Source organism: Betta splendens, chromosome 10, assembly GCF_900634795.4.
Source record: "Betta splendens chromosome 10, fBetSpl5.4, whole genome shotgun sequence".
Lineage (NCBI taxonomy): Eukaryota > Metazoa > Chordata > Actinopteri > Anabantiformes > Osphronemidae > Betta > Betta splendens.
Window position 1 is genome coordinate 14,135,400 of NC_040890.2, and position 20,851 is coordinate 14,156,250.

At 49.2% G+C, this 20,851-nt stretch overlaps 1 protein-coding gene across 1 annotated transcript in view; it reads right to left on the reverse strand.

The window, feature by feature from the left end:
• Positions 1-18,840, reverse strand: part of zic6 (zic family member 6) — a 49,020-nt gene extending 30,180 nt beyond the window's left edge. The window contains exons 1-3 of the mRNA XM_029165870.3: positions 18,438-18,840; positions 9,300-9,393; positions 8,766-8,845 (exon numbers count right to left, since the gene is read on the reverse strand). Of these exons, the coding sequence (XP_029021703.1) occupies positions 8,766-8,845; positions 9,300-9,325 (106 nt within the window). The 5' untranslated portion in view covers positions 9,326-9,393; positions 18,438-18,840. The remainder of the gene's footprint in view (positions 1-8,765; positions 8,846-9,299; positions 9,394-18,437) is intronic.
• Between the last annotated feature and the right edge of the window lie 2,011 nt (positions 18,841-20,851).

The window sequence follows — 20,851 nt, forward strand, 5'->3', positions numbered from 1 at the left end:
GGTGGGGGGAACAGCCATGAGAACGGAGGGAGAGGGTGGAGGAACGCAAGAGGCCCTGCCTGGCAGAAATAAAGACTTCCTAAGGGCTGCTCTCTGACAACAGAGCCCCAAAGGGAGAATGAAAAATGAAGCCTCCACACATTTTGAGGGGTTTTCACTCGGGGGAAAGGGGCCGCCACTGGGGCGAACATTAGGGAGAGAGGGCAAGATGGAAAGCATAAGAGAATAGGATTATAATATTTGCTGCGAGCGGAGGGGAGCGATTGTGCGCCCATTTCACAGTGTCCTTAGAACTGGGCCTGTGTCGAATCCGAGGCGGCTTCTTGAAAGTCCGCGAAAATATGAAATGCCGTTTGTCTCACCTGCTAATCCTGACTTCTGCGGTCGAGCACCTTCCACGGGGGAGAAAAAATAAATAAATCGAAGAAGAAGAACTACTGAAATAAACTTGGCGGCCTTTCTTGTGGAACACACGAATACACAAGTCGCTGACACGGGTATAAGCACCAGAAAGTCTGCTGTTTTTTCTTCTTCTTTTTTTTTTTTTCACGAAAGCAAGCCAACAAACATGTTATTACCATACACAAACAACAACACAGACACACACAGTGAGCTGGAGAGGGAGCACGCATACCTCGGCCGCCCGGTGTTTACCTGAGGACCGGAGGGAGCTGCGAAAGCTCCCAAGTCGGGCTACTTTGCATGTACGTGGGAGCCCGCAAAACACTTCTCGCCGCTGTCCGTCATTTTGATTGCCCAGCACGACTCCTCCGCCCCAAACCTCCCGGCACCCCCACCCCGCCACCCCTACCCACCCCCCTTTGCTCCCCCCGGCCAGATGGCTTTTTTTTTTTTTTTTTTTAACTGTCTGTGGGCTCTTGCACCTCTGCTCTGCAGCTCCGCCGCACTAAATCCCCGGGTGGAGCTCGCCGGGTGGAGCGGAGGGTTTGGGAGCTTGCGTGGACAAATGGTTCGGAGGTAGCAGAGCAAATAAAACGGATTAAGAGGGGTCTTTTCACAGATACTTCAAAACTATTTTGGCGCCGAGCCACGGACCCCCCCCCCCACAGTGCTCCTCAATGATGGCAGGAAAAATTTAGACGGCCACAAAGACATTTTTAGTGCACAGACCTCGCCTTCAGCCCCGCGGATGCAAACAATTATAACATGCATTTAGGAAACCATGTAATAAAGCAATCCATGCATGATTATGTAGATATGCAAGTAACCTCTTTTTGCACAGCTGGTGCATTAATATGCCAGCTTTCCTTAAGGAACAACTTCATAAGTTTTGTGGCATCAACCCAACTAACAGAATAAAGGCAAACTAACTGAAGAAAATCACTCAGAAGTATCAGGCTCATAACTAAGTCCAGGTTTAGGCTATTATATGTTATTAACCGTGAAGGATGCACTTCTCAGAAACATGTCGTGTCCTGGGAGTAGACGTGTGATGACATACATTAGCTGAAGCCACATTTCTGCAGAGCCGTGCCATTCATCCACATCCTTATGAAGGACTCTCATAACCGCTCCGCGTTCAAACTGTTTAAAACATCGTCCTTATTACTGTATTTAAAACACTGTTACTTTAAAGTACGCTTTACGCCATTTGAACTGTGCAGCACAGCCACAGTCGGAGCGCAGTGCATCAATGGAGGCTGATATGAAGGAAATCGAAATGTCACCTCTAGTCTCTATCCAGCCAAAGGTTAGATTCTTGACTCCCCGCTGTCTCCTGTCATTAGGTTGCTTAGCAACAGGCTACAAGCTATAATTAGCTTAGCAAAATTAAGATTTCCATTTTGTTAACACAAAAACACTTATCTGAAAAGTGTCACATGTTCACTGAAAGAGATTCCAAAGGCATGCATTGAAATATGTTTTCTCCTTTTTCTTTTTTCTGAAGACTTGGCATGCTACAACTGTCGCCACTGAGCGAGATGTACAAGTGCAGCTGTTAAAGCATACTTAATGAAAAATCATAAGATGGGGCAAGATATCACCCTATGAGCATCTGTCAAGTGTTATTCTCATATGTTTGTAGCATACTAATTTCCAAATGGTCTAACAACTCCTCCATCCCTTCATCCTCCTCATTATTCCTACCTGCAGCAATAAAAATTCCTCAGTGAATAAACCGTTTATGTCTCCCTACGTTCTTTTATGAATCCACCCACACTTCCATAAAGCCACAGGCCGGCAGTTAGATGCTTTTATTCACTTAAAGCACTGTGATTTCAGTCAATTCAAGCTCTGCAAGGAAACCAAACAGAAAAGGTGAGACCGGCGATGGTGAGCCACTGAACTGCACTTAACCTCGCTTTCTGACTAGGGTACAGCCAGAACATCCACATTGGGTCTATTATCTCCCCTCCCATCATTTCATCCATCAATGCACCGGGCGCATCCCGCCACCACGCCACACGGAGCCAGACGTCTAGTTACGACTTTAAGTGGAGGGCAGCGACACCAGCTCCTGCTGACGTGTTACCAGGCATCAGCGACAGGGTCACCAGGATCACTCAATTAGCGGTGGTGACAAAAGACCCAGCAGGAGCCGGCTCAGCATCACCCAATGATGACAGAACATCAGCCACCACAAGCAGGGGCCTGCCGGGAGCCCCCAACCTGCATTTATGCATTCTCACTCATCGTAGATGTAACTAAAACCTATACCTTTCTACAAAGGCCGTTCAGAGTCATATTAAAAAAAGAAGCCTAAAGCACTTAGACACATAATAGAAAAAAAGATTCAAATCATGAAAATCCATTTGTTGCATAGTACGGAAATTATCATGTACACATCTATAAATTCACTAATTTTTTTCTTCACATCCTGTGCATCGCGTCACTGGATGAAAATGAGCTTGGTTGTTATGGTGACGGTATATATTAGGGTCAATGTGTCCTAGAAACTTTTACATGACGTGTCGATTTCCCAAATTACAAGCACAGGTCCTATATTGGTGAAATAGAGTCGGCAAAATGAAAGACGGACAAATTAAGGCAATTAATGAGCAACACGGCAGATCATAAAAAAGTCATCATATCACAGCACAACAGCAGAGACTTAACAGAAAGCTCAGTGATCCAACACGCAGCTCTGCTCCTCAAAACAGGGAATCTTCACTCCTGAGCCGACTCTTCAGTGCAGGTATCTGCAGCCGTCACATACGTCCGTGCGTGTCTTGGCCTCTTTATTTGTCTACTTTTCCTCATCCTCTGTCTGTCAGTCTGTCAAGGCCATCTGTGTGTATTCCCTTTTCATGGCAACCTGCCTGTATTTCTGCCACCGCCCCTGACTATTCTGTTTTGCAGCAAAACGACTGTCCTGGCTTGATCAGCGTTGAGCGTGTTCCTCAGACTCTGTGTGCGTGCGCGCGCTGTGCATTTGCTGTTGAATAAAGCCTTTACATCGAGGAGGTAGTTGAGAATTATTCATTAATAATTAGAGCTTTCCTCTCGATGTGTCTCCACCTCACCTCCGATATGTAGGGCAACAGTAATGTAAAACAGATGCCTCAGGTTATAGAACAATACACACACACACACACACACACACACACACACACACGCTCTACACTGATTCAGCAGAGACTTAGAGATTTAAAATAGGATCTTTCCAAGTCAGACACACACCATACGCGTCTGAGAGGTTTGTGAAGTCATGTGACCACGTCTGCGCATGTATAGTTCTAAACAAGGCCCGATTCCAGTAAAGGGAATTTGAGAGGATTTAAGACTTTTAGCATCTGACATCCTGGAAGTTCTTGTGTTCATTGTTTCCACCAGTGATCCCTGGATCTCATTGTCACTCACTTTCATCCGTCTCCTCAGGATGTTTTTCCTGGAACATTCGAGCCACAACAGCACAACCGCAACCACCGCAGCGATGTTATCACACAGGAGGGCAAAGATTGGGGAGCAACAGCTGCCTGTTTCCAGAGAAAACAGATTGTTGAAATCTATCATGTCGCCTGCTGCCTGGCCTTTGCAAGACGGGGAGTAGGAGATAAAAGAGTAAACACAAGTCGGGGGAAGTGATTGACTAATAGTGAGAGGATTCATTTTTACCAGAAGTGGTAAAAGCGAGTGAGCTGCAGGAAAGACGTCACAGATAGAAGATACTGTCTCAGCAACATCAGCATTTACAGGTGGGAACATTTTATTTTCATGCATTTGACCGATAAATAATGACTGACATGCAAAACAAGCAAAAGCTCAGCGCACAGACAACTCGCAGCACATTTCACTCCGTAATACGCCCACAGCCGCTTCATCCAGCAAATAAACGCAGTCCTCAAAACACCTCTGGGACCAATATCCTTTATGATTAAATTCATTCCAATTACACGGTGCGGCTTGAATTCCAAGTTTGTTTTTCCACCGGGCTCCCCCCCTCCCCGCCTCCTTCACACGCCGAGCAGGTACCACAAGTTCACACGTCACTAATGGTTTCCTTTTGGTGGCCATTAATTACCAAATGATTACCTTTACACCCCCACAGTCACACATCACCTTGTGTCACCGCAGCACAGCCGTCCGGTCGGGATGAAAGGGGGGGGGGGGGTGTCCAAGAATAAACAAACTTCCTGGCTTTAACTCAAGGGAAACTGATAAACCTGAAAAACCAACCACTATCATTTGACATTCTGCTCCTTTACTAGATTTCCCAAGTATCCACTATAAGTAGAACCTATTCAGAAGTAACTAGAGCACATAACACTTAAAGAAACAACTGACAGTAGGAGGAGGAGGAGGAGGAGGAGGAGAGCAAGACAAAGGCAGGGGGAAGGGGGTAAATGACACCTATGTCTGTTGACCAACATGTGTGTACTATTTAATTAGCTGTAATCCAATTGAGGGATACGGCTTCCTGTTAAGATGGGTGCAAAGGGCCAAAATAAACAGCTTACAAGACTATTAAACACTAAAGATGCAGCCTACCGCCTATAGGAAGTCAAACCTCTTGACCTCTGGCTTCATATCGGTGCCGTCCGATCTGCGCAAGAATTTCTCTTCGCTATTAAAACAGAAAACAGGAGAGAGACCCAGAGATGGGGAAATTGAAAGGATGAAAGAATGAGAAAGACGGCACATGAAAGATCAGAGAAAGGACCGTCTCCTCTTATCTCACTTTTATCATCACTTGCCCAGGGGTGTCATTAAGGTAAGTTTTTTTTTTTTTGGAAAATGTCATTTTTGAGGAAGATCAAATCTATGGCGAACATGTGTTTCTAACTAGGACCCTGGCACACGCGCGCCGAGAACAGTGTCATTAGGTTATTATGATAGTGATCTCTTCCTCTCATCTAAGCCGCTCTTTCAAAACCACCCATGAGCCAAAAGCGTCAGCTTGTAATGACTCTCTCTCCAGAGCTCATCCAATCAGGCTTAAATCACCATCCAAGCACCCTTTCCTGCAAATAAATGAAATTCAGTATATACATGGTCGAGAACAATTGGTCTGAGGGGTACACCAGTTGGTGATGCAGAAGGCATGGGCTTTTTTGAGGAATAAATAAAGCTGAGTGGTCACAAAAAAAAGACTGATTGGAACATGGCTGAAAACCATGGCAACAGACTCCTTAGTAAACAGTTTATGGAAGCCCAGTAGGAAACCTGACGGCTGGGTAAAGACAGCCTAGCGCTAATCAGTGCATACCAACACCTCCGGCACCCAAACCTCCATGAATTTCTCGGGAACAGATGTGTCAACTGTGCTGGCCCGTACGCGCTGCACTGAACAGAACTGCAATACTAAATGAGAATGTTTGGATAAATTAGTGCGTGGGCGTGCTTGGTGTTGTACAACATGCTATAATTTATTCAGAAATCTTGACCGACAAAAAAGTTTGCACTGACTGGAAGACAAGACGACGACTGGTGTCTGTTCCTTTTTAAGTGCAGGAGGTCGAGAGGTCAAACTAAATATGCTCTGAAATTAGTTTAACAAAAAACTAAAGCACATTTGAGTCCTCTACGAAAAATCCCACATCCTTTATCTTCTATCAGACTAAAGGGTGAGTAGATAGAAAAATGTGAGATAAGCAAATTTCACAGACTAATGTGAGAAGATGAGTAGAAGTCGCTGGGCCCATCTGCCGAAAGTGAGGCGCTCCGATGTCATAAATGCAATGTTGACGCTGCCTGAGCGATCAATAAGCCGGCGACGGAGAGAATGAAGCAATCGAAACGCAGCTCGTCTAATCACCTCCAAAGTTCTACCCCGTGCAACCGCGATGTAGCCCGCCCCTGGCATTCGTCAGAGACAGCGCTCATCTGCTGGGCCGAGCGGCGCCGCCTGGCAGCGCGGCGGCACATCTGAGGTCAGGGGGGAAACCGTCTCCGCGCGGCAGGTCGGCGCCAAGCTGTGGCGCTGGATGGCGACGCGGCCATGGCGATGGCGGACAGGGAAAGCGGGGAGGCCGGGTGGAGGAGGAGGAGGGGGGAGGGGGGGGGGGCTGCCAGTGCAGATGCCCACAGACGGACCGTCTTGCCTGAGAGACATGAGAGCTGCTGGAGCCTCAGACAGCTCTCTCCATCACCCCCTCCAACTCTCCCTCCCCTCCCGTTGCCATCTGTGAGGCCCGCACACACACACACACACACACACACACACACACACACACACACACACACACACACACACACACACACACACACACACACACACACACACACACACACACACACACACACACACACACACACACACACACACACACACACACACACACACGGCATACACTAACTAGGAGGCACAGGGACACTTAGCCACGTTAGCAGCCTCACTGAGACTGCTGTGCTGGGTAACTGCTGACACGCTTTAAAAAAGACTAGGAGAGAGGCAGAGTTGGAAACGAGGGAGGGAAGCGGAGCTGCCGAGGCAGATGGTTGGTCCGAGCTAAGCTCAGCTCAGAGGAAGATCGAGAAAGCAGCCAGGTGATTTTTCCCCTTCAATTTTTTAACAGGTGCTACAGAGGAGCGCCGTCTGGGGTTGGCGCCGCGGCGCCGTGTATGTGTCCTACCGTGTGGCGTGTGCAGCCGTGCGGCCGCTTTTGTGTGTGAATATGTATGTGTCGGCTTCCTGCACGTCCATATGGGCACTGTGTGGGTGTGTGTGTGTGTGTGTGTGTGTGTGTGTGTGTGTGTGTGTGTGTGTGTGTGTGTGTAGGCTTAGCCCAGCACAGCGGCCGGTGTAATGACAGAGTCGGGCCTCATAGGCCACACACTGTCACAGAGCTCTTCAGGCTGTTATTAGCGGTTTTCCATCTTCACTGCTGCACACACCTGCACCTACAATATTAATATGAATTAACCAACTACATACTGAGAACCTCGGTGATGTTGTCTTTGTTGACAGCTGTGATGCTCATACAATACAATACATTTTCCTCTGATTGTCTGACTTTACCACACTGAAGCCAGGCCGACTCACCCAAAACTTAACGATGGCTGAGACTCCTCCATCAGCACATCGTTCCCACATGACCGCACCACGTTTTTAACAGAACCGTGCAATTCCCTTTAAACGGATTGAACAAACAAACGCCACAGTAAATCATTAGTCCTGATTCAGTCTATCGCCATCATAAAGACTTCTTTATGCTGAGGCTGGATATATTTTGATGTATATGTGGATTAAAGCCCAGTATTTGGTCTGAGTCTTCGCAGTCCAACGGTGCTTTGCTGCTGCTGCTGCATCGATCGGGAATTCAAGGCGCAATTAATAATTAAAGATTAGTCTGCGAGACGCAAACGCGCTTCACCATCATGGAGACAGTGCAGATCTGCTTATACAGGGTAGAAGTTCCCTCGCACAGATGAGCCATGTAGACACACACACACACACACACACACACACACACACACACACACACACACACACACACTGGCCCGACTGTAACATCCAATACGTGGGGCTGTTGGCCAGCGCTCTGGGAGGCGAATGCACATAGAGACCTGCACGCTAGCTCCCATATATCTGTCCAATCAGCATCGTGCTTGGCTCCCGTGCTAGTGGGGGCAAATCAGATGCCCCAGATAGAGACCCCCCCCCCACACACACACACACACACACACACAAAGAGTATACCCCCACACCTACACACCAATCCAGCTGTAATTCTCAGACATAATCCAAGTCGCCTGTCACACAACTAGTGCAAGATCACAGGGAATGTGTAGCATCCTGTCAGCAATCATTGTCGCCCGCGCGCACACAAAACAGCGAGGAGGTGAACGCGGGAGGAGCAGAGGCCACTCGGTAAGAAAGTGACAGGAAGACAGTCGCACAAGTGAGAATTAAAGGAGAGGAGCGACGCAGCAAGCGAGGGGGAGAAAACGTGACTGAGAGCCACAAAAAGCAGGCAGTCACTGAATCACTGTCTCTCACACACACACACACACACACACACACACACACACACACACACCAGTGCTTTGGCCCAGATCAGCCAGCAAGATAAAGGAAGAGGATTACACTCAGGCTGAAAGACTTGGAAGAATCCTGACTCTCCTCTGACTCGCTGCCACTTCGACAAAGTCACCCCTGACAATGGAGCTATGTGCTATAAGGGCAACAGATCAAAACCACAAGTAAATTTGGGTCACACGGTGTAGGAAGGTCATTCAGAAGTCCCAAATCAAAGAGGTTTTACCGAATGGGCAGATTAGCAGCACTGACTGGCCGGACTGAGCATGAATCCACAGGAAAACGCGGCGCCGTGCCTACAGTGCTCTGAAGGTCGAGGACTCACCGCTGGTTCGATGGCGTCCAGGAGAACGGGCGTGAGTCAGCTCCAGACACAGCAGGCCCAGAAACCAGTGGGAGGACGATCTGTCGGAGACACGAGATCATCAGGGTTGATTCAGATAAAGAAAAAACACCGTCTTAATACAACAGGAGTCTAATTTATGCAGTGTCCAGCCTTCACATTATCTCAGTCAGAATCGCCCGGTACGGATTTGGAAACGCGGCAAAGTGGGATCTGACAGGTTGTAAACAAGGCAAGCGCTTAGCCAGATTAACTAAACCACTTTATTTGGAGGTAAAACGGAAAGCAGGAGCACCTGGCACGGCTCTCCACATGTGGAACCCGTGGGTGTGCGGTGAGTGCAGCAGGCCGCTCTGTGGCCTGATGAGGCCTGATGAGGCCTTTGAGCTGGAGTCAAGGCTCTGCTTGTGTTTGTGTGTCTGTCTGTCTGTGTGTGTGTGTTGTGTGTAATCTGAGGCCTATAACGGTGCATTTGTTGCGTATTGATCCTCATTTCAGCACTCCATTGACTCTTACCTGAGCTCCAGGCTGCACCTGACCATGCTGCTTCCAAACCAGGAAGTGGCAAACCTGGGCCCGCCCCTTTAGGACTCCATTTATGGAGGCGTTCCTGCAGGAACAAACCACATGTCAGACTTTAAAGGGACATTAGGACGGGCTCAGATACTTCACTGGCAATAATTAGCATTTTCCCTGCTTTTATCCACGAGCTGTAGATTAAGCATAGTGCTGTGTGCGTCGGCATGCCAACACGCTCCTAGTGTTAACATGTTCACGTTCGCATTCTGTTCACAATGAATGCAATCTTGGCGGAGCAATGCAAAATACTTGTTGCTACAGCCAAGGCTGATGGGAATGGTTTTGCCAGTAATTTATCATAAACCAAAGAACTTTACAATTAAAACTGTGACCTGACGGTGGCTCCAATCCAGACAGTCCTGAGTGGAACATACATGTTTGAAGCCAATACATCAGCAATCCAGCCAATATTTCTCAAGATAATTCTGTCTTGACAGACAATGGTGCAGACCAACTATGTCGACCACCAGTTTCCAATTTCTAGCGGGTTTTGTAATATCCTGAATAAATGAGCTCTAAGCAGCCATTTGCATTTTGTAGACATTTCCTTTTGCGCAGTGAGACGTGTTTTGTTTTTTTTTACCTTCTGCTGCAGCTGAATGACAGAGATGCTGCTTCCTGATAACCTTAAATAGCTTATTGATTTCTGTGAAAGCAGGGGTAGACCGGCCGTAGTTTTCGGCTCTGCCCACCTCCTTTTGTGTGTTTTTTTTCCTCTTCCAAGTCATTAGAATTATCAGGGTCAGGTTTATTGTGGTATAAAAAGAAGTTGTTTACTCACTCTGCCTTCTGCTGAAAAAAAAAAAAACAAGGCCATACACAAACACATACAAACAGCCCTCGCTATGCTGTGCGCGTGTGTTAAGGACAGTTGTAGAGTTACTTATCCAAAAAGGTCAAGGGCTCAATGAGTAATAATCTTCCAAACCAACAGCACCGCTACCTCGAACAAAGAGCTCGGGCTCAGCCCTCAGCTGTCGCTTCCACCAGCGGATCTAAGGCGACTGCTCCATTGTCATTCTGTCTATCGACTTGTTAGATGAATTCAAATCTCACATGTCAATTAAATGAATGTTGCCCTGGTGATTAGCAGATCCCACTAATTGTCGCTCCCTCTCTACCTCCTCCTCCTTTCTTCTATTTTTTTTTTTTTTTGCCTTCCCCTCCTCCTCTTGCTCGCCAGCCATTTTCCACTTGGAGGAGCAGGGACTAGGGCTTTGTGCTGTTGGGCCCCATGCCCCATGTCAAAGATGGCTCCTCGGCCTCTTTCCCTCAGCCACGCTCCTCCTCTCAGGCTCCCACATCCTCTTGGACTCCATGGACTTTTAGAGCTTATATGTTTGGGAGGACGCAAGCATAAAGGAGCATATTGGGTCAAATGCATATGCATTTCATCCTGTTTGGGGTCACGCCTGCAGGATGCGACGACCTCGTGTCCACGTCTGAGACATGAGCACAGGAACACGCGTGCAGTGACACGTGCACCCTGGCAGATAATTACCCCAACAGCCCCTGGAGAGGAGCGACGCCCATGGGGGCCCCATCACCGCTTCAGACAAGCGCCACGGACACCTCAGACCCTTCGCCTTTGTCCGTCTCTCCAGCCACGCGCTTGTTTTGCTCGACTCGCCGAACTTGAACTGCCTTCAAATCATTTGGTTTCCTGCGCGTCTCGGAGGCCTCGGAGCCAGTGTGAACAATGCTCCGCGCCAAAGCAACCTTCCTCAAAATGCCCTCAGCCCTCAGGAGTCTGAAGTTGCATCAAGCCGATTTTACGAGCGACCGAATTACACGTAACCGCGTAATTATGGAAGCGATAGGTCTGCGTTAGCGTTAGCACGTGACTCAATGCACACGTTTCAACTGAACGAGTGCACATTATTCAAAAATATTCACTGCTTGGATAAGATTCAATTCATGATCAAATAAAGTCTTAAGATCACATTAAAGTAGTTTGTTTGCTTCCAGTTTACTCGTTTAAATCCGTCGAGTACAAAATCTTCCTGAAATTAGTGCAGAGTCTGTGAGTCACCCCTCACATTTCCAACCTCAGAAGTTACTGCAGGTGTTGGATGAATGCATTGAAGTAAAAACTGGGATATTTCCTACACGCACTTCAATACACCCACACACATATGCCCTGCTCTGATCACTTTGACAAGTGTGTCATGTTGGCGCTATCTGAGAACTCTACAATATTGGGATTTTGAAACCCTTGAAAGCAAGCAAAGGCAGAAAGCGCTCCTTCAGCTCTGAACAGAGCTCTAATCATCCCTCGTCACAATTAAACACGGCGGACAGAAGCTCCAGAAACTCCCCCCCGCGGCCCCCCTCCTCCCCATCATCTAATGTTCAACATTAACCAAGCATCACACAGACCTGAATTCAAAGGCTGAGCTACAATGGCAAACACAGCAACAGGCCAGTGCAGCCCAAACGGTTTCGGTTGCACTTTATCAGACCATACAAAACAGCAACGCCTCATTGAGCCATAATTTGCTACTAGTTTCCTACAAGAAGCGACACAAAGGATGGGGCGGCCCGGTTTTCCTTTTTGTGCCAAAGCAGTGGACCAGAGAGAGTACACACACACACACACACACACACACACACACACACACACACACACACACACACACACACACATCCAGCAGGGGAAGTACAGAGAGACAGAGAAAAGTGAGAGTAGCAGGACAACACACTCCAGAACCCATCTGTCGCATCATTAATGATGAGTAAGCTGCTGACCTATACACACTGTACATTTACCTACATGTGCATTAAAGGTAAGTGCTGCTGTCCACCTGAGACGTAATCAACAACACCATCATGTTAATGCTACACGTGAACATCAGCATTTAAGTGTAAGGGCTTTTTTTTTATTATTTGTGACCTTCACCAACTTTATTTTTCGCACTGACTGTAACAGCTACAAGTTAAAGCGATGGCTTGTCCTGACGCTTGGGTCCCGCTTCTGTTGGGGGGGAATCACACTCCCCCTGTCCCCCGCTCTCTCTTCCCAGCGACTTTTACTACAACAATAATTCCTGGGTGAGTAAGCGGGCGCTTTGCGTGCGTGAGCCCGCCGAGGCTGAAGTCCTTGCATTTGGGTATTCATGCGAAAGCGTGTGCCTGTGTGTGTGTGTGTGTGTGTGTGTGTGTGTGTGTGTGTGTGTGTGTGTGTGTGTGTGTGTGTGTGTGTGTGTGTGTGTGTGTGTGTGTGTGAGTGCTGCTGGTGGATGAGTGCTGCGGCGGTGAGTGTGCTGAGAGACACGGGGGGGGGGCTTCCTCACAGACGAGGAGACGCGGTTAGCAGAACCGTGTCTGTCCCGGCCCACAGACGGAGACGCGACACGCGAGCTCGGCGATCACCTTTACAACAAGTGTGGTGCAAATGGAAATAACGTCTGAAGGACGAAGGCCTCGCGCGAAGCCCCCTCGCCTTATCAGCCTCCGGTCGAGCCCCTCGGCCAGCACTGCGGTGCAATTTGAAACAGAGAAAAACAGCACCTGTAGGAACAATCGCCATCGCCATGACAACAGACTCCTCACAACAGGACTCAGATGATGAGCGGATCCGGCCTTTCTCTCTATTTCGCTCCGCTCTGACTCTGGTCCGTGGCCCTCGTCGCTGGCAGCTGCTGGTCCTGCTGCAGTCTGGGTGTGCGTGGATGAATAAATGATGAGCGCGTTAGACCGTCGGGACAGGGCTTGGCCGCCGGTCTGGCCCGCTGCTGCTGCTCCGTCCAGCCAATAAGGTGCATAAAGGTCTGGGCTGACGGCTAATTGGAAGCGGCGAGGTGATCTGATGACACTGCGGGGAAAGGGCGGCTGCCTTCAAGGAGCTGATCGATGCCCGGATAACACGGGCTACTGAGGGTTAAACGAGGTGACAGTCGCCAGCACGCTTCAGGAGAAGATTTACTTTGTGCACTACATCACAGACATAGTATCTTCCATCAGATACCAAAATAAAGTCAACTCTGCCATTAAAGCATTTGTGTGTCCACAGCGGCCATGACGCCGTTAAAAGAGGATGTAAAAACGCGTACGCCTGGAGCGTAATTGATTACCACGGTACCGTCAGGCCCTAAAACACACGTGATACTCTCCAAAGTACTTCACACTCACAGAGACATTTGATACGGGGCCCAGGAAGACGGGGGGGGGGGGGGGGGGGGGGGTCTCTGGGTAGACGCCTGAGCCCAAACATGTCAAACGTACACGACTGCTGAAACGTGGCGCATCAGAGAGAACACACACACACACACACACACACACACACACGCGCGCGCGCCCTCCTTTTTTAAAATGTTTATTCTCCCTCACCGCACACATGCACATTAACGGCGCACTACGCCGACTTGTAAACTCGTAATTTACACTAGCGCACTAAAAACAGCTTGAGACGAACACACACATTACAATCGCAAACGCTCATTTCTTCAAAGTGTGCCAGCGGTGGGGCTCATTTATTGAAGCCTCCTACACGTAATAGTGAAACGAACCCCCGGCAGAACAGTCAAGTAAGCTAAACGTACATGCATGAGACCCACATCACACGTATGATCCCAGACCACCTTTGGTGGAAGCTGAGATCTTTAGAAACCAATTTACATTGTAAACACACCATGCAAATCGCGTTTGCCCTGCTGGGGGTGTGCGGCGACGGCGGTCGGTTACTCCTGGGACAGCACACACGCATAAACACGCAGCGGCCTCCACCCTGCACCCACCGACTGCACGCCCCCCCGGGGGGAGCGCCCACCTCCCGACCTCCTCCAACAGGGGGGTCAAAGGGAATTTAACACAAGGGTCCCACATTCCTCCAAGGTGATAATTGCTGTAGCTGCTGGCGGGGGGCCATCAGGCGCAGGGTAAACAAGCCATGACTCTCTGTGCGCCGGCCCATTCCCACCCTCCGCTCCACAGACAGCGGCTGTGACCTGGGCCGGCGGCGCCGTGCAACCCCGGAGTGACGGCGCGTCGTCCGTCACGGCTCCGGGCGCCCAGGTGCTTCCGTTAACGGCGGCTAACGCAGCGGTTGGAGCAGCTCCTCCACAGGAGGAGGAGGAGGAGGAGGAGGCTAAAGGGCAGCTTTGTTAAGAGCGAGAACCCTGTGGCAAAAAGGAAGCGGTGCAGTGTCATCGCACCTCCCTGTCCTGTGTTTAGCTCCGCGCCCCGGGAGCAGGTGAGGGAGGAGTGATGGATGGACACAGGGAAACACAGGAGTCTAATTTGCTCCATCAACCAGTCCGGGTCTGTTTCACTCTGCTGCTCGCTCTTGCACGAGGCCTCGCATTTATCACAGCGCTCACCAACAAATATGTACGGAGTCATTTTGGTTCATGGGGAATAATTAGGAGCTGCAAATTTAATCACATAGCTTTAAAATAAGGCAAAAAAATTCAACGTATCTTCTTGATAAATATTGTTTATCTACGGATTTATTTAGAAACTACTACTAAGATGGTAAATCTAATTTAAATACTTTGTTTATCTGCTTATTTCCTTTCTATGTAAAGAGATTATACTGTACACTCAGCGGTGGTTATTTGGGATGAGGGGAAGTCCTGGCCGTGCCATTATTTCCTGCTCTCCGTCTACATGTGGTCCCCTCTAGCCACACACTAAGGCTCGGGGAGGTTATAAAATCTGAGGGGGTGATTAAGATGCATAATAGCCTCCACAAAACTAGGAATGTGCTTAACTGCTACAACAGCTCCACAATCGGTGGAGTTCAAGCTGCCACGAACACAAGGAATTATTTTGCTCTTCGTGGACAGAAATCATGATGATTTTCAGGATTGTTCCTGGGAAAAAAAGACGCGGCATGCATGGGAAGCAGGTTTACGATTTGTGTCAGGGTTCGACCCGGGACGATTTAAGGCGGCCGTATCTAAAACTGTATCAGACTTAAACACGCAGGCCTCTATTGTTGGAGTTTGGCTGAATCCTTCTAAATCCAGGATTAGAAAGTCAAATATACAAACACCCCTCACCTCTTCTCACACGCACACGCACGCACGCACGCACACACACACACACACACACACACACACACACACACACACACACACACACACACAACAAGAAGAGGGAGAAAGCGCCACCGCCGCCCGCTAAGCGTGCCCACACTCTAAACCCGTCTCCCTCCTCATTACCGGAGCTTCATGGCTTTTTAGGGCTCTGTGCTTTATCGGGGATTTCGCATTTCCCAGCCTGCCACTTGACATGACTCACCCAGCTGCCAGCAATCAAGTAGCAGAGGGCAGCAGCCGGGCCGACCGAGTCTCCAGGCTGCACCTTGATTCGAGAATTGCACATCACAGCCACCGGCCCGGCTAAGCTTCAGTAATTACAAGCCACACATCCCATCACGCCTCTAACCCTGCTTCTAGCCCGCATCGCACACTGACCCGGCATAATGGGTGAAGGGAGAGGAGAGAGCATGCGGCCGGATAAAGACAGTCACGGGTCACGGGTAGATTCAAGGGGTGTCGATCTGTGTCTCAAAAGCCATAAAGTGTGTGACAGAGTTGGTGAAAGAAGTGAGAACATGCTCCATTAGGCAACCGGACTGTCAGCCCTGCACCGTTGCGTGGGACATCCTCGTATGTCACGTTTTGTGTGCCGGTGCGCGCTCGCGGGGCGCACACACCGTACGTCTGAGCGGCTAATTGAGAAGTAAGCAGAAAAAAAGTTGCCTTTAAAGTTGCCAATAAATATCCCGGGTGTAATGTTAAACACCTGCCCGTAAAGCCCAGAGGAATGCTAAATGAAACCCAGTTTCAGGGCCTGTCTCCTGTCTGGGCTCTCCAGTCAAGACAGCAGGATTTGTAATGGTTGTAACCAGGATTATTGAGTTCAAGCAGAACCGGCAGGAAGCAGGAAAAAAACGCGGCCCGGTCAGCGATGCCGCTCGTCCTCCCTCCGACGGTGAGCACGGTCCTCATGTGGGTCCTCTTTACAGCCCGTTCCAGACTCCTCCTCAGCTTAATTACGCGGCAGAATCTTTCTTGCCATTGAAAACATGTCAAAACACATTACGACGGGTTCTGGACCGCTCCTGTTACAGTTGAGTGGTCAAAGGTTCATGGCGTGTCCTGTAACAGTAGTGTTCCCAGTGTTCCCAGTGTTCCCCGTGAGGCAGATGAAGTGAGACAGATGATTACAGCGACTCAAAACACGCCCTACTGATCTTTTAACCCCGCGTGTCACACACCAGTAACTGTCTCGCGCGCGCGCGGGAGCTCACGTGCCCGCACGCACACACACACACACACACTCACACACACACAAAGGTAATCGTCCACACGTGCGTACGTTCCGGGAAGACGGGGTCAGGGCAGGAAGAGGCTCTCGCGGAGCCTTCAGGGGTGAACGCGAGCGGCCGACCCGCCGGAGACGCCGCCGTTTGGCCTCATCTCTGGTTTCCATTCCCTCAAGTCCTGACGCCAATCGTCCCGCTGCACCTGTCGAGTGCCAATAGACCCCCCGCCCACCGCCTTTCACCACAGACAATATACGGCCCCGCTCCCTGGTCCAGTCTGGCTAATTACCGCTGGACTGGATGGGGGTTTGAGCTGCTGTTGCCACCCTGAGGCCCAGCTCAGCAGTGCTCGCTCGCCCACTCCTCCTCTCTCTCTCTCTCCTCCTGGTGCCTCTCCATTCCCCAACACGGGCCTGATAAAGCTGACCGAGCACGAGTGTTTACTTCCAGAGTCACAGACTGCCCCATTAAACCCTGAGATTAAGCGCTGCTGTCTACACGCAACCATGAATAATGAAGCTATCACTACAGACAGGCAGGCAACAGCAGTGTGAGTTATATACACCAGTAATCCCATAGGCTGCTGCACACACGTGCCAGACTTATACAGTAGTAGCACTATTTATAGCCCATGCATTATTTCACAGGGCAGAAAACTCACATTTTCTCCCACAAGGTCTTGAATTCAGTTTTATGAGTTCTAGGAGCATTTAACTCTAAACTATCCCACAATAGGGCAATTTGTGGATGTGAAGATCTGAGAAAGCCCATGAGCAAGGCAGCTAGACTAGCTGTGTGCTAGCTGTATACCCAGGCAGAGATATATGCACTCACCAATACAGGAGCCAGCAGTACAATTTAAATCACAGTTTTATTATATTAACATTAGCAAAATATATGAAGGGTTTACATTTACTAAACGGATGTATGTATATTATGAATAACTATAGCTATAAGGCAAAGTCTGACGTCATCTCATCTGGCTGACAGTCAGGTGATGAGGTGATGCCAGCAGCTTGTTCATCTTCAACAAATCACTTCCATCTTATATAAAATCACTGCTGAGACAATAAAGGCGTTGTCAGTTCAATGTTTTTTGTTACATCTACAACATATATATGTATTTTTTTGCGAATTTGAATATTTATTAAGCAAATATTTAAATGTTTTTTTGTTGTTTAATAGTCGTACACCGGATTTAATTAAACCCCTCCCCGGTGCCGCCTGGACGCAGCGGTGGGCTGTACCTGGCGCAGGGCAGGATAATAGCAGACAACACGTGACTGCGCCACTCTCGGTCTGCGCGCGCGGCGGGGTTCGTCAGAGCCTCCCCGGTGCGGAAGACACGCGCACGCACCGGGAGGATAAAAATAGACGCCATTCACGCGCCGAGCGGACGCTCACACGGCGACGCGACTCTCATCCAACTTGGTAAACTTCGTCCCAGCCGCGTGTTTTCTTGCTCATTGCTGGTAACGTTGCAGCCCGGCGTTTAAACAAGCTGCCCGCGTTTCCGGCGCAAACGCGCAGCGACTGAGCCCCGCGCGCGCATCCCTCTCCTCCTCCCCGCACTTGCCATTCAACACTCAAGCGCGAGCAGAGGTGTTTTCCATTTCATCGCACCACATTCCTCACCCCCGTCTCGGACGCAATTCGTTAATTCACACACAACACGCCGAGTCCCGTCGTCTCCGTTACGCGCTGCGTCAGCGGCTTCTGAGCGGAGCAAAGTATGGCACCGTATTACAACTTGCATGAATGGAAGTGACGGCGTTAAAGCACTCAGTCCGGGTGGGACTCACTCAGCCTCCACTGCGTCTGTCTGTCTCGCCTGTGCGGCGCTCGCCCGCATCCTTCAGTGAGCATCACTTTGTGGAGCCGGTGCGAGGCGTCCTCCTGAACCAGCACCGTTCCTGGACATCCTGAACGCTCCGTCCTGCGACATATTTCTAGTTTGTACTCGTTGATGTCACTTCCTGCTTGGGCAGAACGCCTGTCCAAATGAGCCCGGGGACGCGGAGGGGCGTTCTGGGAGCCGCCGGAGGCAGTTGTCGAGGTCACGCGCGAGGCAAGTTCACAAGGTCACGGCGGAGCGACGTTTCCAGACGCGGACGAGGGAAGACGCGCCTCTGAAATGACAAACATCACCGCATCTGGCTCTTCCCAGCTGTGCCCTATACATTTATATAACCAGTGACATCTACATCATCCTACCCCCCCGTGATGCGCCGGCGAGTTTCATTTCCTGGTGCGCTGTGCGCATTTACGGCCACGATTATGCAACGGTGAAGGCAGCATCATCACTTCGCTGTCTAGACATAAACCCAGCGAACGGGTCAGGATGCGGAGAGAGTAGCAGGAACACAAAGCATCACCTGTTGACGTCACATTAATAGTAATGTCAAATAATGATTTCAATGACCTCCCACCTACATTAATGTTTATTGCGCCGGTTTAGGATCCTTACATCTCTTTCACACTATTTCTCCAAGGCACTAGTCGCTTTTAAATGTCCGCGTGGCCTTTGAAACACATAACATGAGCGCGGCCGTAATGAGGACGCACACATTTGTGCTGCGGGCGCCTGGAGGAGACCCGCCGCTCCCGTGTGGCAGCGACGCTGAACGAGGCAGGTGATGAAAGCTGGTTCAAGAGTGGACTCCTGCCAACAGCACTCTCCTCTTTCCTCACCCAGGTTGCTCCGCTTTACCTTTGAACCCGCGCCCAGCAGCCCATCTCTGATCTACAGAGAGTCTCTCCTTACCCCCGTCCCCTCGCAGGCCCCTGTGATAGATGACCATCAGCATGCCAATACTGCACAATATTTCAATTTCCTGCCCAGGAAGAGGAATTTAAGGGGTTGAGTGAAGTTCAGAGGCACAGTGTGGTGCCTCCAGCGCACAACCAGACCCCGGCCTCGTGCCGAAGACCCGAGATCCAAACATTTAGCTGAGAACATTCCAGACACCAGGTCCTCCTTGTGTCAACAAAACAACCCCTGCTGCCATCGTCCTGCCTGACGGACAGCAGGAGGAAACCCAGCAGCCCCCTGTGCACAACATTACTCACATAAAAGATTGTTCAATTCCAAAGTGAATATTGTGTCTCCGGGGAGAGGCTAACGCTCCCTTTATTAGACTGCTAGATGCTCGCTGCAGATAGGCTGTAAAGAACAAAATACCTATTAAATACTGCTCTTGTGGTTAAACTCTACTAAATATTTTATTAAAAATACTTTTGCTGTTAGTGATTTCTGCCCCCTCCTCTCTGGACTCACATTGTTTATTCTGGAAACATTTATGCTTTGTGGACTTCTCAGTTTGGTCAATGTTAGTTCAGCATAAAAACACCAGATACTGTAAATATTTGAATTTGTTGATCATAAAAGTTAATTCTTCAACAAATACATTCTGGTTCTACCTTTTTTGGGGCTCTGTATAAGCTTTAGCTAAGATTTCATCCTGTCGTGATTATAAAACACTCAAAAACCTAAAGGAGAACTCATTTTATTTATGTCAGGGTACATTTTTTTAATATACTTTATTAATAGTCTGCAAAATATACAAAAGCTGCTCTACATGAATAATGAAGCTGTATTTGACTTTATTATGCGGATTATTTATATTTATATGCTAAGGCACGTCAAACAAACAGGATTATGTACATTGTATTAATGTGAATACGAGCAGGCACATATCCAGAATGTGTAGGACTGAGCAGATGCATACAGCCTTTTGCACAAGTATACGTTCACGCGTGTAGCGTTGGATTTCTTTGATAGGGTGATGCGCTGATGTGACTGCTGCAAAGGTTGATGATTGGCTGGATCAGTCAAAAGGCTGTGGCAGGCAGGAGGGGAGCCTGCGAGGGAGGCAGTGCGACCTAGTGGTGGAAGGCGGGTGGATGGCGCCGAGCAGCGTGTGCTATGGATCGGACGGGTACACTCGCTGACACGCGCTCTGCAGCCCGCTCATAAACACTCACTGGCACGGCAACAAACACACTCACAATCAAAACCACGTGCGTTGTTAATTCACTGTACGGGAATTTATCTCCGTGAAACACATGTGCTTAACCTATAACCCGTGTATTTGATCTAATATCCTCAATGGTGCATATAGTGTTCCAGGTTTAAAAATAATACATAATTCCTGCAAACCACCCACATGCACGACTTAATGCTGTCTAACTAGGTTTCTACGCATTTTTGATGTCA